Here is a 13,320-nt window from a genome sequence, read left to right as displayed (position 1 = left end):
CATAATAAACAAATCACTTAACATAGAATGAACCCCATAACAAATAACTGAAATACAAGCATGATGAGAAAAGTATATGAAGCAAATTATACAGTCAATTGTCCAAATTAACCAGGTCAAAAGATGTGGGAATAAAGTTAGATCTATTGCATTTGAATCTGGGTAATTTAAATCAATGCCCAAATGGAAAGAATTCTAAATCAAAACAGCACTAATAAACAGGAAAATAACTGAAAAAAGCTAAAAATAGACAAAAAAAGACTTTAAAGCACATAAAAAAAGCTTAAACACGTAATCATTTTTTTTCCAAATGTTTTCTTTTGACAATTCGGCAAGAAGAAAAAATGTCTTCAGCATAATACAAAATTTAAGAGATACAAAAAATACAGTAAACAAAGGTGTTAATAAATCAAATTACATAGCAGGTACTGAAAAACAAACGTGTGTCTAAGAGCATAGAAGTTTATTTCTGGAATCTGTAGCAAAACATGCCAAGTTTGTTCTGAGTTTTTTTGGGCTAGGCTGATGACCTGTGCCCTTAATCAAAGTCTTTTGATTTAAAGAGATTATATGGGGTGTCTCTTCTTTCAAAGATAAAAACCAAGACCACAGTATCCACCAATACAATAGGTAAAGTTCTGAAGACTTAACCAAGCATCAAATCAGATAAAAAGCACTTGGAGTAGTGTGATTACATATGGATAGTATTTCAGCCCTACATCTAGAACTGTTAATTGTCTGACAGGACTGTGAGACAAGGCATACAGATGGTCTGGCTAGGGACTATGATCTTGACTGACACATTGTGAAAAGCAAGGAAGAAAAAAAAATAAAAAATGGTTCCAGCATTTTGGGTTTATTTGATTCTCAATTTTATATCTGGATCAATCTTCTCTCTCTAATTGGGTTAATTTAGTTCTCTTTCCTAAGGATGATTACTTTGATTATGTCACGTTGCGAGAAATTACAGAGTAGCAGTTCCTAGAGTAGGAAACAGAGCAATGTTCCATTTTTTACTGTTAGATTTTGACTTCATGGTTCAGTTGTATAAGCTTTTTCCAATACTTTGATAAAAAATACTCCTGACAGACCACTGAAATAATGGTAAAATCCAAAAAGGAGAATCTTGTGTTCTTTTAACTGCGTCTGGTTAATGGCATTTAAAAGGTATTACATTTATCACGAAGGTGACTATATCCTTTAAATTATTCAGCTGGAAGAAGATTAAAGTTTTCATTTGAAAACAGAAAAGTACATATACATAGCAATAAAACATACAAACCCGAAGTTTAAGGCAAGAAGCAAGAGAACAGAAGTGTGTGAAGCATGAAATAGCCAAGAACTCACCTCCTCCTCCTCCCAGGAGACTGGAGTTTGCTGTAGAAAACAAGAAAAAGAAACAATAAGCACTAATGAAGTTGTTCTTTGGTATCTTTTAGAACCCAACAAGGTATCTGAAGTAAAAAAGGGTAAAAAGACAAAACTGGAGAACTAGTGTTACAGGCTGTATGTCAACAACAGAGAAATGACAGGCAGTCATTTTGATTTACACAGGAACCCAATTTTCACTTATACTACGTGTAAGCCTAATTAACTACAAACTTGCAGAGAGTTTACATAGATCACAAAAAGATCTGTAAGAGCTAGTGTTGCAGGCACAAACAATACCAGGCACAGCTGGGGTAGCTGCCACTCAATAATTTCTCATTTCTTAGTTAATTTATAATTTACAATTTTAATTTTGGAAAACAAATTAATGAAAATTTTAAGTGATAAACTCATTTAAGTTTCCTTTTAAATAATAATCAGAAATCCATGTGCAAAGCAATTATATATGTTTCATTGGTTTTATGGATAACCTAAATAGATAAGAAAAACAGATTATTGTACTTTCTCTCCCCCCCCCCCAATAACACAATGGTTCACATGCATACTTATTTTTCAATTTTAAAATATTCGATTTAGAAAGTGCCTTTGATGGCTTTGGGAAATCAAAGCCACAGCCTCCTGTAAACATTTTGTCCTTCTCATTATTTGCTTAAATTAAAGCCTCCTTTACAGGTCACAGCTTAAAGTGAGTTCGCTCGTTTTCACTTCAGGAATTACCCCACAGAGGGATTTTAATTATTTGAAAAAATCATTCTAAGGACATTTCCCAGCCAGGTCCTTCATTATCACTATGTAATAAAACTTCGAGTTGACGAGGAAGAAAAAACATTAAATGACACCAATATTTCAAATGCTACTGAAACACATACAGTGTCTGTGCATTTCTAACATAGTCAGATTACAAACTTGAATTGACCTCTGAAGCATTTCAAATTGGGAATAACTGAATGTTATGTACTCGTCTCAAAGTTTTGTTTTTTTTTTTAACAGTGGGACGGCTTTCAATATTTTATTTTGAATGGTAATGAGGCAGTGGCATTGTGCTGGCTTATGCTGTCACATTCGGATAAAATGTTGGTGTTTTTTCCCCGAACACTAATGATTCAACATCATCATTCTGAATTTAGTAATGAGACTAAAAGCACAATATCTTCCAAACACTAGTATCTATTTAAAACACACGTCCAACTTTTTCTCCAAAACAAGACTCTTCAATTTTGTGTTTTTAAAACCTCATTCTCTAGTAATGATGGAAAAGGAACACTAAAAACTTGCTCTGGATGACATTCAAAATCTACACGTTACAGCCTCATCAATAATAGATTACTCAAAGAAAAAAACAGATGTGTTGTATGGTAAATTTAACAAAGAAATCTTAATTCAAAAGGAATGTATTTGACAGAAAATTAACCTAAATACACAAACACACTTAGGAGGTGCCTAGCTAACCGTAATGACTGTAGTTTTTACAAAACATGTATTAACTCAATTATGTTGTTAAATGTATGGAGTCTTTTGCCTTTTTTTTCCTCCATAGCAAAAACTAGCCCTATTGCACTATAACCTGTCAACAATTGTGTATTTTAACTGTGATACAAATCCACATGAGTTTCTAAAGGTTGGTGAACTTCGGATACATGCAGTTAATACAATATTATGAAATCCAAAAATGTATAGACTATTCCGAAAATCCCATTTCAAATACTGAAATAACTTATTTTCTGGTTTAATCTAACCACCAAACTACTATGTTCAGTTCATTAAAAGGAAACAAGATAGCAAAGATTTGCTTTTAAGGAGCAGATTCATTCCATGCTGAAAGGTAAAGAAACACAATGTTTTGACTGTGGAGCTTCCTCAGAACACAGTGTTTCCTATCTTTTTCTTTCAGCATGGAATGAACTTTTACCTGTTCCTTTTCAGCCTACGCATACTGACGCAGCTCCCTACGTGAACCTCTTCAAGATGTGCTTTTGCCTTTCTTCACTACATGTAATCAGCCTTTTGAAATGCTCCTATCAAAGAAATGTATGCTATATAAAAGGGACCAAAAGAACCAATATCTTCAGGTATAACAAAGTTTTGGATTTGCTTTTTTTTATAAAAATAAAACTTTTTAGAAGTTTAAAACTACTGTGATAGGCTGTGCACAAATCAAGCATTCAGAACCTGAAAAGGAAAACCTTGTCATTTTAATTAAATGAATAAATGTCATCCCATTTCTAAGTACATTAAACAGCCATGTTCAAGAACCTGACATTGCAGAAATATAGTTTTAAAACAGCTAATTAGTTCAAGTTGCCTTCCTGGATAATCACCAACAAAGGCACTGAATAAAATCCATTCTACAGCGCCGTCGTGTCTTCAAAGCTACATGTTTGCTTTTTTATTGTTTAGTGTACTGCTCACCAGGATATAAACTGTCCAAATCTTCCACGTACAGATGCTCCCACACTGCTTTGGCATGACTTTAGTGGAGCAGAATGTAAAGGGAATTGGTACAACTAATCTCAGTAGGGATTTCGCCAAGTGTCAGCTGTGAAGAAAATGGCGTGCAACTTTTTTTTTGTCTCCCGATTGTTTTTTTTCTTTATAGCATGCGTCACTTCTGTGTTCTTTTATATTTTGAAGCACATCGAGTTATCTGTATGTAGAAAATGGCTGTTACCTACACAGTGGTAAAAGACATGCAGTACCAGAAAAGGGGTGTTATTAACACAAAAAAGGACAGTTTCCTTTTCAGAGTCTTTCTAAACAAAATATAAAACTAGGCAACAAATTGTGGCAGTAGTGGAAAACATATTTAAGTAGATCTTTCTTATCAACACTATGAAACCCAAGTGGAATGAACCAGATAAAACAGACTTCCATCTTTTATCATGACCAATGCATTGCTCTGGAAGTCTGGAATAGTGACGGACCTACTGGAGTTTGTAGCTCACCCCTACACAACAACCTCAGCTCAAGGAAATCATGTTACACCAACCAAGATGGAAGTGGGCTGCAAATACTTCAGACTCTTATGGGACATGCACCACATCCTGTTCAATCATTATTTTGTGGGTGTTCCCAATATTCTGACCTGTGAACGTGCAATTATTTAGTGTTTAATGTGATTCACATCCGGTAAGAGTTTTGTCTGAAGGAATGAGAACAATCAGATGTGTCTTTCATGCTCAGTCAGCTCCCTTTTCTTCAGGGACTCTACAGACAAAAAATGTTTCAAAGCTCCCAAAACAGAAAACAAGATGCACTTAAACAAAACATGTCTCTATAACAATTTTAAAGTGGAATATAAACGTTATTCCAAACAAATCCTGGTTTCAAAATAGTTTTGTTATCTGCCCAGATGTTTGTGAATGCAGTTATCAGTGCCTTGTGATTCATCTACAACATATCTAATTTTCCATATATACAGATATGAAGATTGGTATATGGACTATAAAAGACTAGTGACTATAAAGCAACAAGTAACAGGTTTATTCCATGCTGAAAAGAGAAGAAAGAAAACACATTTTGGCTGTGGAGCCTTCTTTAGGTGTCACAGCTCCACAGCCGAAATGTTGTTTTCTTTCTTCTCTTTTCAGCATGGAATAAACCTATTACTTGTTCCTTTGCAGCCCACGCATGCTGACGCAGTTACCCACCTGAACTAGTCACATTAATGGAACCAGAAGGACACCAGTAATGGCCACTGCCTTTTAAGTAATTAAGCAGAACAGACAGGCAAATTTACTGTGGGTTATTTTTCCTATATGTTGTATACTGTATATCCTTCTGAGGAGTAACACTGCAAGCCAATAATCAGGATTAGAAATATAATTGTCAGGTTTCAATACAGCAATCTTCAAGAGCCATTATATACTATTTACATTAACCAATAAGCTTCTTAAACCACTTAAGGCAAGCCACTTAAATTGCATTCTGCAAGTTGCTTTCTCTTTGGTAACTAACCCAGGTCTTTCACTGGTATTGCAGCTTGACTTTCAGCTTTCTTACAAACATAATATCTGTTTCTGTGTTGAACTGAAACACATTCAGCAACATTCCATTTTTGACAAAACTGACGTTATGCTCAGCGAAGAAATCTATCCTACAGTATTTGTTTGAAAAACAAAGAGGACATTTTAAGTCAACACCGGAAATAAATATGTAGTGTATGTAGTTTAACCTTTTCCACCAAATACACATCTACTCTGTGGGGTTATCATAGTCTTATATACAACTCCAAGGCATTTCTAAAAAGGCTCATCTGCTTTTTCCCTGAGGTTAAAATGAATCACAGACTTTAAATCCTGGTAACTAAAACAGCCAACCACTGAAGAACTTAAAACAGTTTTCAGGGTTTTTTTTTTTTATTTGTACCACATTAAAAATACATGTCATTCTGACACACATAGCTATGTCCAATAAGTCATGCACACTTCTTGTTTTTTATTGTGAATTAAGTCCACTGGGAAATGTCTGCGCAGATTGCAAAGACCATAAATGCTGCACTGTCAAAACCTATACAGCTCTACAGTGTCATATCTCACAAAGTGGGCAGCTGGTGCTATAGTACAGCACCAATAAAAATCCAGGTCAAAAGAATCATTTAAAAAAATATTTTCACTGCTTGTCCTACATTCACTGTGCTATGAAGAGGGGGCAAAGTTGACTACTTATAACCAATCACATGTGTCCCATGGCACTATATTACTTAACTAGTATACACAGTCCATCAAAAAACATAGTGCCAAGAGAGTGCTCCACTACAAGTACAGTAGAAAGCTAAACTACTCTCCTATACAAGTGTACTGTACAAACCACAGTGAAAATTCGCCATTCACATCATGAAATTGTTTCAAAGTTGTTTTTTTTAGAAATAGCACAGCTCCTCAAGTGGTCTTAAAAGGGATATCTGAAAACATTCTGAAGAGATATGGTATTTAAAGTGTTTAAATGGACCATTTGATGGGCTCTACTAATAGGAAAAGAAAGCACTACTAAAAAAATAAGGATAGATTACAGGAAATCCAGCACTTTGGAAAGTATGTCTTTATACTGTACATATCCATGAGCAGAATTTAAAGTAAAAGGAAAGAAGACAATCACTTAGCAGAAAGCTAATCTAGTACTCTGAAAGTTAAAATAAAACTTAACTAGTGCAGGTCTATATAAGGTAAATACCTGAAACAATTCTGTCATCCAAATAATTATAAATATCATTTTTACTATATGCTGTAGAAACATATGGAAAAATGCACATGTAGACCTTTAAAGAAATGTATCCATCTTTCTACTAACCCCCTCCCCACTACCATTAAAAAAAAAACCAAACAATTGCAAATGTGGCCCAGTTTCAGACTGAAATACACACTATATCCAACCTTCCAATCAAAATTAATGAGCCATGCAGAAATTCACTTTCATCGTTTCATTTGAATACATTCTTTTTATCTAACAAGGTTACCTTGAGCCAGTTCAGTATAATTTTCACCCCAAGTATACAAAAATACTTGCTTATGTATACTGCAACCTAAACACATACACATTAAAACAAGTATAAAAGCTCTTTGCATTTTAAAGAACTGATTCTATGGCAGCTATCTAAAAATATCTATATTGGTGAAGTATATAACTACTCCAAAATCTCTTGTACAATAACAGTAAAACATATGTTAAAAGAAAAGAACATCGTTATCAGCATGCAATTAAAATAATGCTGCATCACTATTGAGCTGGTTTAGCGCAAAATTAAGAGTTACATTTACAGTGAAGCAATAAAAAATAGCAAGTTAGCAGTACTTAATAAATATGGTTTACTATCAGTGTGAAATTGATCAATTTTAAGTATACTCATTTTAGTCACAAATTCAATGCCTCAGGGAACTCTGACAAACTTGTCAAAAACTTTTAGTCAGCTTTAGATTCAGCTTCATTATTAAAAGCATTCTCTAGACAAAACACAGATCTCTTTAATTATTGATGCAAACCTAATCATGTCGTTTGCACACTAACCTGTGTTTTACAGAATGTGAGGATGTAAACAAGAAGCCCTTGATTTAGCAAATTAATTAACTTTATAACTTAATAAATTACATCTTAACAAAAGAGACCCTGTTTACTGCTTGTTTTTCCAAAGTAAATTACAAATGTGAAATGTGAAAGAATACCTTTTTTGAACCCTAGACGATATGGTACTGATTACTGTAGGGAACACTTTTACAGTGAAATAAATTGTATCACAAGCACTTCTCTGGTAGTTTATTTTGCAAACTTCTTTTCACTTGCTCTGCATTTCATAAGGCAAAGCTATATCCTGGAACAGATGGCACAGTGGTTAACATTGCTACCTTGGTTCAATTCCGGACCTGGGCTGCTATCTGCTTAAGGTTTGTATGTTTTCCTTCTGTTCGCGTCGGTTTCCTCCCACAGTCCAAAAACATACTGGCAGATTAACTGGCTTCTGGGAAAAGTGGTGCCAGTGTGCATGTGTGTCTGTGTGCGCCCTGTGATGGGCTGAAGTCCCATCTGGGGAGTGCAGTATCCTGCCTTACCCCTGTGACCCCGAATTGGAAGAAGCAGAATCTATGTCCCATTAGGAACATCAGAAATAATGTGGCGACCCATCATGCTCACTTAGTTAATAAATCACTGATTGATCCAAGGATCTCATCAAGACATTTGCTGAAAGACTCAGCAGACCCATCTTTCACAACATGGCTTGGCACCTTGCTCCAGATTCCCAGATTCTCTTTGTATAAATACTGCTTCCTGTGTGTAGTGTTCAGCTGAAGAAATAAAGTTCCTCTTCCCAAATCCTTAAATCAGTGGTGAACCTGAAGTACTCTGCTGTGTTATGTTAAATTTGAAAGAATTACATAAATCGTCTAGAACCTCCTGTGTCTACATATTTTATTTTATTCATAACCCATGTTTAATAGATTTTACTCCACAAGGTTAAAAATCAATGAACCTTTGACAGCTGCCTTATTACATAACCTTTACGTTTTGCTCTTATAACATGCCAACTCAAACTGCAAGAACGGGTTCCATCATGGGGACATTTAAAACCTTTTGATTTAAATTTAGCAACCTGAGAATATGTGACTTATGCAGAATATTACAAATAATGTGGACAACACTCTAAAGTGTTGAAACTTATTACATCACTTAAAATGGATAAAGTGCTACAGAATACTTTCTTCAATATTACATTGTAAATTATAACTGGAAATTAAATTTAAAATAATCAAATTTGGAAAAAAAAAGTTGGCTTCTCTTATATATTAACATCTCAAACTGAGAAAAGGGTGGGCTACAGCAATTCTTTGTGCAATAGAATTTGCTACATAGAGAGCAATCCTTAGTGTGAAATCTCAAACAGTTATTAAGAGTTTGGAAGATTTTCATCCCATCATTAAAGCCGTCTACTGTAAAAATGCAGGGCTTAAATTGGAGTTTGGGATTTGAAAACTGCTTGTACTGTAGATCTGTGCATAGGGGTGGATGCGAGGATATGCTGAGAAGACTCTCCTTGACCAGATAGTCATGAATGACAAACAGTCCACTGTGGGACTAAGATCCTGCAGACTGCATGCGCTCGAGAAAATTCTTAGAGGTTCACTGCTCTGGGGTCAAGGTATTTTCTTTTTATGTACAATGTACCTTTAATGTTTTTTTGGCAATAACTGCATTATGAACATTACTATTAATAAATAATGTAATGGGGGAAGATAGCTGTGGAGATGAGGCACTTCCTTTATTGCCATATCACCCCCAGGAGTCCTGCTTTCATAAACACTGCCTGGATGAAGTTGCATGGCAAAGCTGGCAAATTATAGCAACCTTTTTTTTTTTAGTGATGTGACACCAGTTTCCATAAAGCAAGAGCTGACCTTTGTTTCTTCTACCGGGAGGCTGTCTTTTCTGCAATGTCCAACTACCCGTTCTCTTTTAAAAAGCAGAAGAGTGCACCATTACCACAAGAGAATGTGATTATTTTGTGCTGAATGCTGAAGGCACCGAGTCACCTATCAAACTTATTATATTAGGACGGATTTTATCGTGCTCACTTCACTTCAAGGTCACTCAACTGAAGTCTTTGCTGAATCCATTTTTCAAAACATTCACTCAAGACAACTTCAATATATATTAAGAAGGTATATGAAAGAGAGGGAGATAGGTGGCAGTTTAAAAAAGTACACTGTTTTCAATTCATAGCAGAATAAAAACCTGCATTTAGGAAAGATCTTAACAAAGAAAGGGTTTTCAGACCCTTTATTCAGCAAAAAAAAGCTGAAAATGCCCAATTTCACTCCTTTTCATTCACATAATGCACATTACATACAAAACGTATATCCTGTATATCATGGTAAGGGAATGGGTGTCTCATTCTTGGTATTTAGGCATGTGTTTCAAGACATCATTCAACAACTTTCACATGTTAGTTAGGCAGCCTACAAACAAACTGTAAAAGCAAAAACTAAAATGTTTTTGTGGTTTTTCATTTGGTTTTCCTTTTGGCTAATGTTTTCAATCAAAATCAAAACCTTGCATCACAAAGCTGCTTATTCCCGGTTAGAGCCACTACAGCCCACAGCCCATCGAGGAAGCACTGGGCTGAAGGTTAAACCAAACCCAGCCAATTGGAAGGGTTCGTGACTTAACCTAGACAGTACGTCTTTGGGAAGTGGGAGGAAACCAGAGTACCTGGTAAATGAACATGGAGAGTTTGCAAAATCCACACTGAAGTGAAAAACCACTCCTTGCGTTTTGCGCTTCTTGTTGACAGCAATGAAACTTGTGATGAATTTTTGTTTTTTGCAGACTGATATTGCTGGCAGCCAGTGACATGCAAGACAATGATTGGGAAAGAGTGTGGGGATATGCTGCAGTCTGTATCCTCATCAGACAACAATTGTTTGCAGAACCTGACAAAATGGCATCAAATTCAATTAATCCAAAAACTCAAACAAGCTAAGGCGTTTGCAGTACTCAACTGATATTGCTAAAGATGCTCACGTTCCTCACGTTCATGCATTTTGTTGACTATGCAACTTGTAAAGAATTTCTGTTTTGTAAAAAACGACCTGAATGCACAACAAGTTCTGAAATTTTTTAAAGTGATTTACAGATATTTCAGAGAAAAATACCATGGGCAAAATGTGTCACGATGTGTACTGATGGCACAAGAGCTACGATCAGCCTAATAAGCAGCTTGCTTGTGCTCATCAAAGATGCTGCACCTCATGCACTGCAGACGCACTGCATGTCACACCGGGATCCGTCAGTACTAAAGAAATGAGACCTGACCTGGCTGAGGTTCTTGAAAGTGGTCAATTTAATCATGAAGAGAGCCCTGCAGACACAGCTGTTTGCCTCTGTGCAAAGCCATGGGAGCAGATCATACCAAGCTCCTTTTCCATTCCGAGGTCAGATGGCTCTCTCGTGCAACAATGTCAATACAGGTATTTCAGTTATGAACAAACCTAACACACGTATGCAGGGCTGCAACAGATGCCGCTCAGCTGTATGACAAAATGGACAGTTTTCTAAAAAGATGAAGGGGTGGAGAGAGCAAGCTGTGGAGGGAAATCTTTCCAGTTTTCATCAGTGGAGGAGTTGGATGATAGTGTGGCGCTCCCAGCCAAGGTGACAAGCACAATAACCGGACATTCGGAGACTCTTGGACTTCAAGTACTTTTCAAAGGTTAAGTACTGGCGACAGGACAAAACATGGATACAATTTCCATTTAAGGAAAATGTATCAGAAGACTCAAGCATGACAGCCCTTGAGGAGAACCAAGTGACTGAACCGTCCACAGACGGCATGAGCAGGAACATTTACGACTCAAGGCCCCTCACCCAGGTCTGGATTTGTTGGCAGACAGACTTCCCCCAGCTGAGCACAAAGGGATTGCGGAGCCTTTTGCCTTTGGCAACAACATATTTGTGTGAAAGTGGATTTTCTGCCCACAAACACTGTTCAGGACTCCAGGCAGAAAGTGATCGGAGGTTCTTTCTGCCATCCTCCTTCTCCCCAAGAACAGAAAAGCTGTGTGCCGCTCACCAGAGCTAGTCACCTCACTGAGGTATGTGTAATGAGTTCTATACTAGGTTTGCATTGCATCAATAAATACTAAATACAATATGCAAAAAAATGACAAAAAACAAGTTAAAATCTAATGAGGTGGCCAGTCTGTCCTTCTATCCAGATAGGGGTTTTTGGACTGGAAAAGACTGCGTTCCTCTGCGCTACAAGCAAAAGGTGCCTTTTCTTTTAGAATTCCAAGTAAAATTCTGCATTGTTTAATATTGCTGTAATGTTAATGTTATAACCTTTTGATTTCACATAATTAACTCTTATATGGCTGAACTACACCTTCCTACATTAGTGGGCTATAACTCACAACTCCTTCCCTGCCCTAATTAAAATAATAAAATCAAATAAGACAATAATTCTCTCTAGGAGCTAAGAGAATGAGATATCCTCTATTCATCCACTCTGAAAGTGTGCAACAATGAATACTGCAGTTACTGAATTCACTTTCCAGTCATAAGAGGAAATGATAACGTGGCTTGAAAACTGTAGCTATACCAAGGGAATAGCAGCAGGAGTTCTTAACTAGTATAGAGGTTTTCACAGAGCTGCCCAGCAGGCATCATTAGAAACCCTGTGTTTTCAAAGATTAACAAAGAGATCACATTGGGCAAATAATGACATCTTCCATGACATCTTCCAATTATTAGTATAGTATCGATAACATTTACAATTCCATCTCGTAGATACATATGAATTCTGAATATTATAATATTAAACAGTATGCTGTACATTTTGCAGCTTGGGGATATATTTCTGTCCATTGTAAGCACAACAAATGTCAAAATGTGTATTTTATGGTTAGACTGACTTTAGACATTTAAAAAAAGGTAAAATATCTTCTTAGGCAACTCTCTTCATAACATTGATAGAGTAGGTTTACACACAATTTTAGTTTACCATTAAGAAACTGTGTTCTACAAAAATGTTTATTTTAATAATGAAACATTGACCAGAGCAATCAAATAAAACTATTACAAATGTGAGTTGCACAAAATGCAATATAAGTTCATCCAAATACAAAAAGCACATCAATAATGAGGGCTTTTAAGACCAAACAAGGAGGAGGGCAAAATTCTTTTTTAATTCTTGCTATTTAAGCAACAAATATTCACATAAAATGGCATGTAAGTCATATACTGAATTACTGAATTTGCAAAGGATACTGGGTAAAATGAATAAATGTAGAGAAGGGCTTTTAAATTGCTATAGGAAGGATGTCTTAGTCTCTTCTCACAGGCATGTGAATAGGTCTGTCAGACTGAAAGTCGCATATTCCACATGGATGTCATGTTCAGAAAACACGACTTTCATTAGAAGCCTGTCAGCTTGCTGTTATTAAGGCAGAAAGATTCTTCACCTGTTGTTGCGGCTATTCAATTGTAATTTGCTGCATACCTTTTCAGAAAGCTGGTTCTTAGCACCTCTGCTGAATTTTGACACATTTTGCGGCATGTTGTCAAGTAACAATTGCTTAAAACTGGTTAAGAATCTGTCAGCAACAATACTGTCTGCCTTCGCAAAGAATGGGGGAAAAAAAATCAACAATACCGTCATAAAGTCCCAGACAATATAAGGTGTTGAAAGAGCAAGAGTGGCAACACCTTTACAGGCATTAACAGTGTTCCCTTGATGAAACAGGAAAGAGCTGCTATGGTGAAATGAATAATTGACAGACTTCTTATTTGTTCTTTCCATTACTTTAGGAATGGAAATGCAAAAGGCATACATTTATAAAATCAATTCAGATTACAATTAGGAGTTGACATTACAATAGAGAAGAAAAATGCACCTTTCCATTAATTTTACTATATATTTGCAACAGTCGACAACTAGAATTATTCTAT

The 13,320-nt window shown here is 36.0% G+C and overlaps 1 protein-coding gene across 2 annotated transcripts in view; it reads right to left on the bottom strand.

The window, feature by feature from the left end:
• The window catches only part of macrod2 (mono-ADP ribosylhydrolase 2), a 597,178-nt gene that overhangs the window by 463,027 nt on the left and 120,831 nt on the right, over nucleotides 1–13,320 (bottom strand). For both annotated transcript variants that reach the window (XM_088609520.1, XM_088609521.1), the window contains exon 4: nucleotides 1,348–1,377. In XM_088609520.1, the coding sequence (XP_088465646.1) occupies nucleotides 1,348–1,377 (30 nt within the window). The remainder of the gene's footprint in view (nucleotides 1–1,347; nucleotides 1,378–13,320) is intronic.

The sequence above is a fragment of the Lepisosteus platostomus genome, chromosome 17 (assembly GCF_059453375.1).
Source record: "Lepisosteus platostomus isolate fLepPlt1 chromosome 17, fLepPlt1.hap1, whole genome shotgun sequence".
Taxonomy (NCBI): Eukaryota; Metazoa; Chordata; class Actinopteri; order Semionotiformes; family Lepisosteidae; genus Lepisosteus; species Lepisosteus platostomus.
This window is presented reverse-complemented; position numbering and strand designations above follow the sequence as displayed.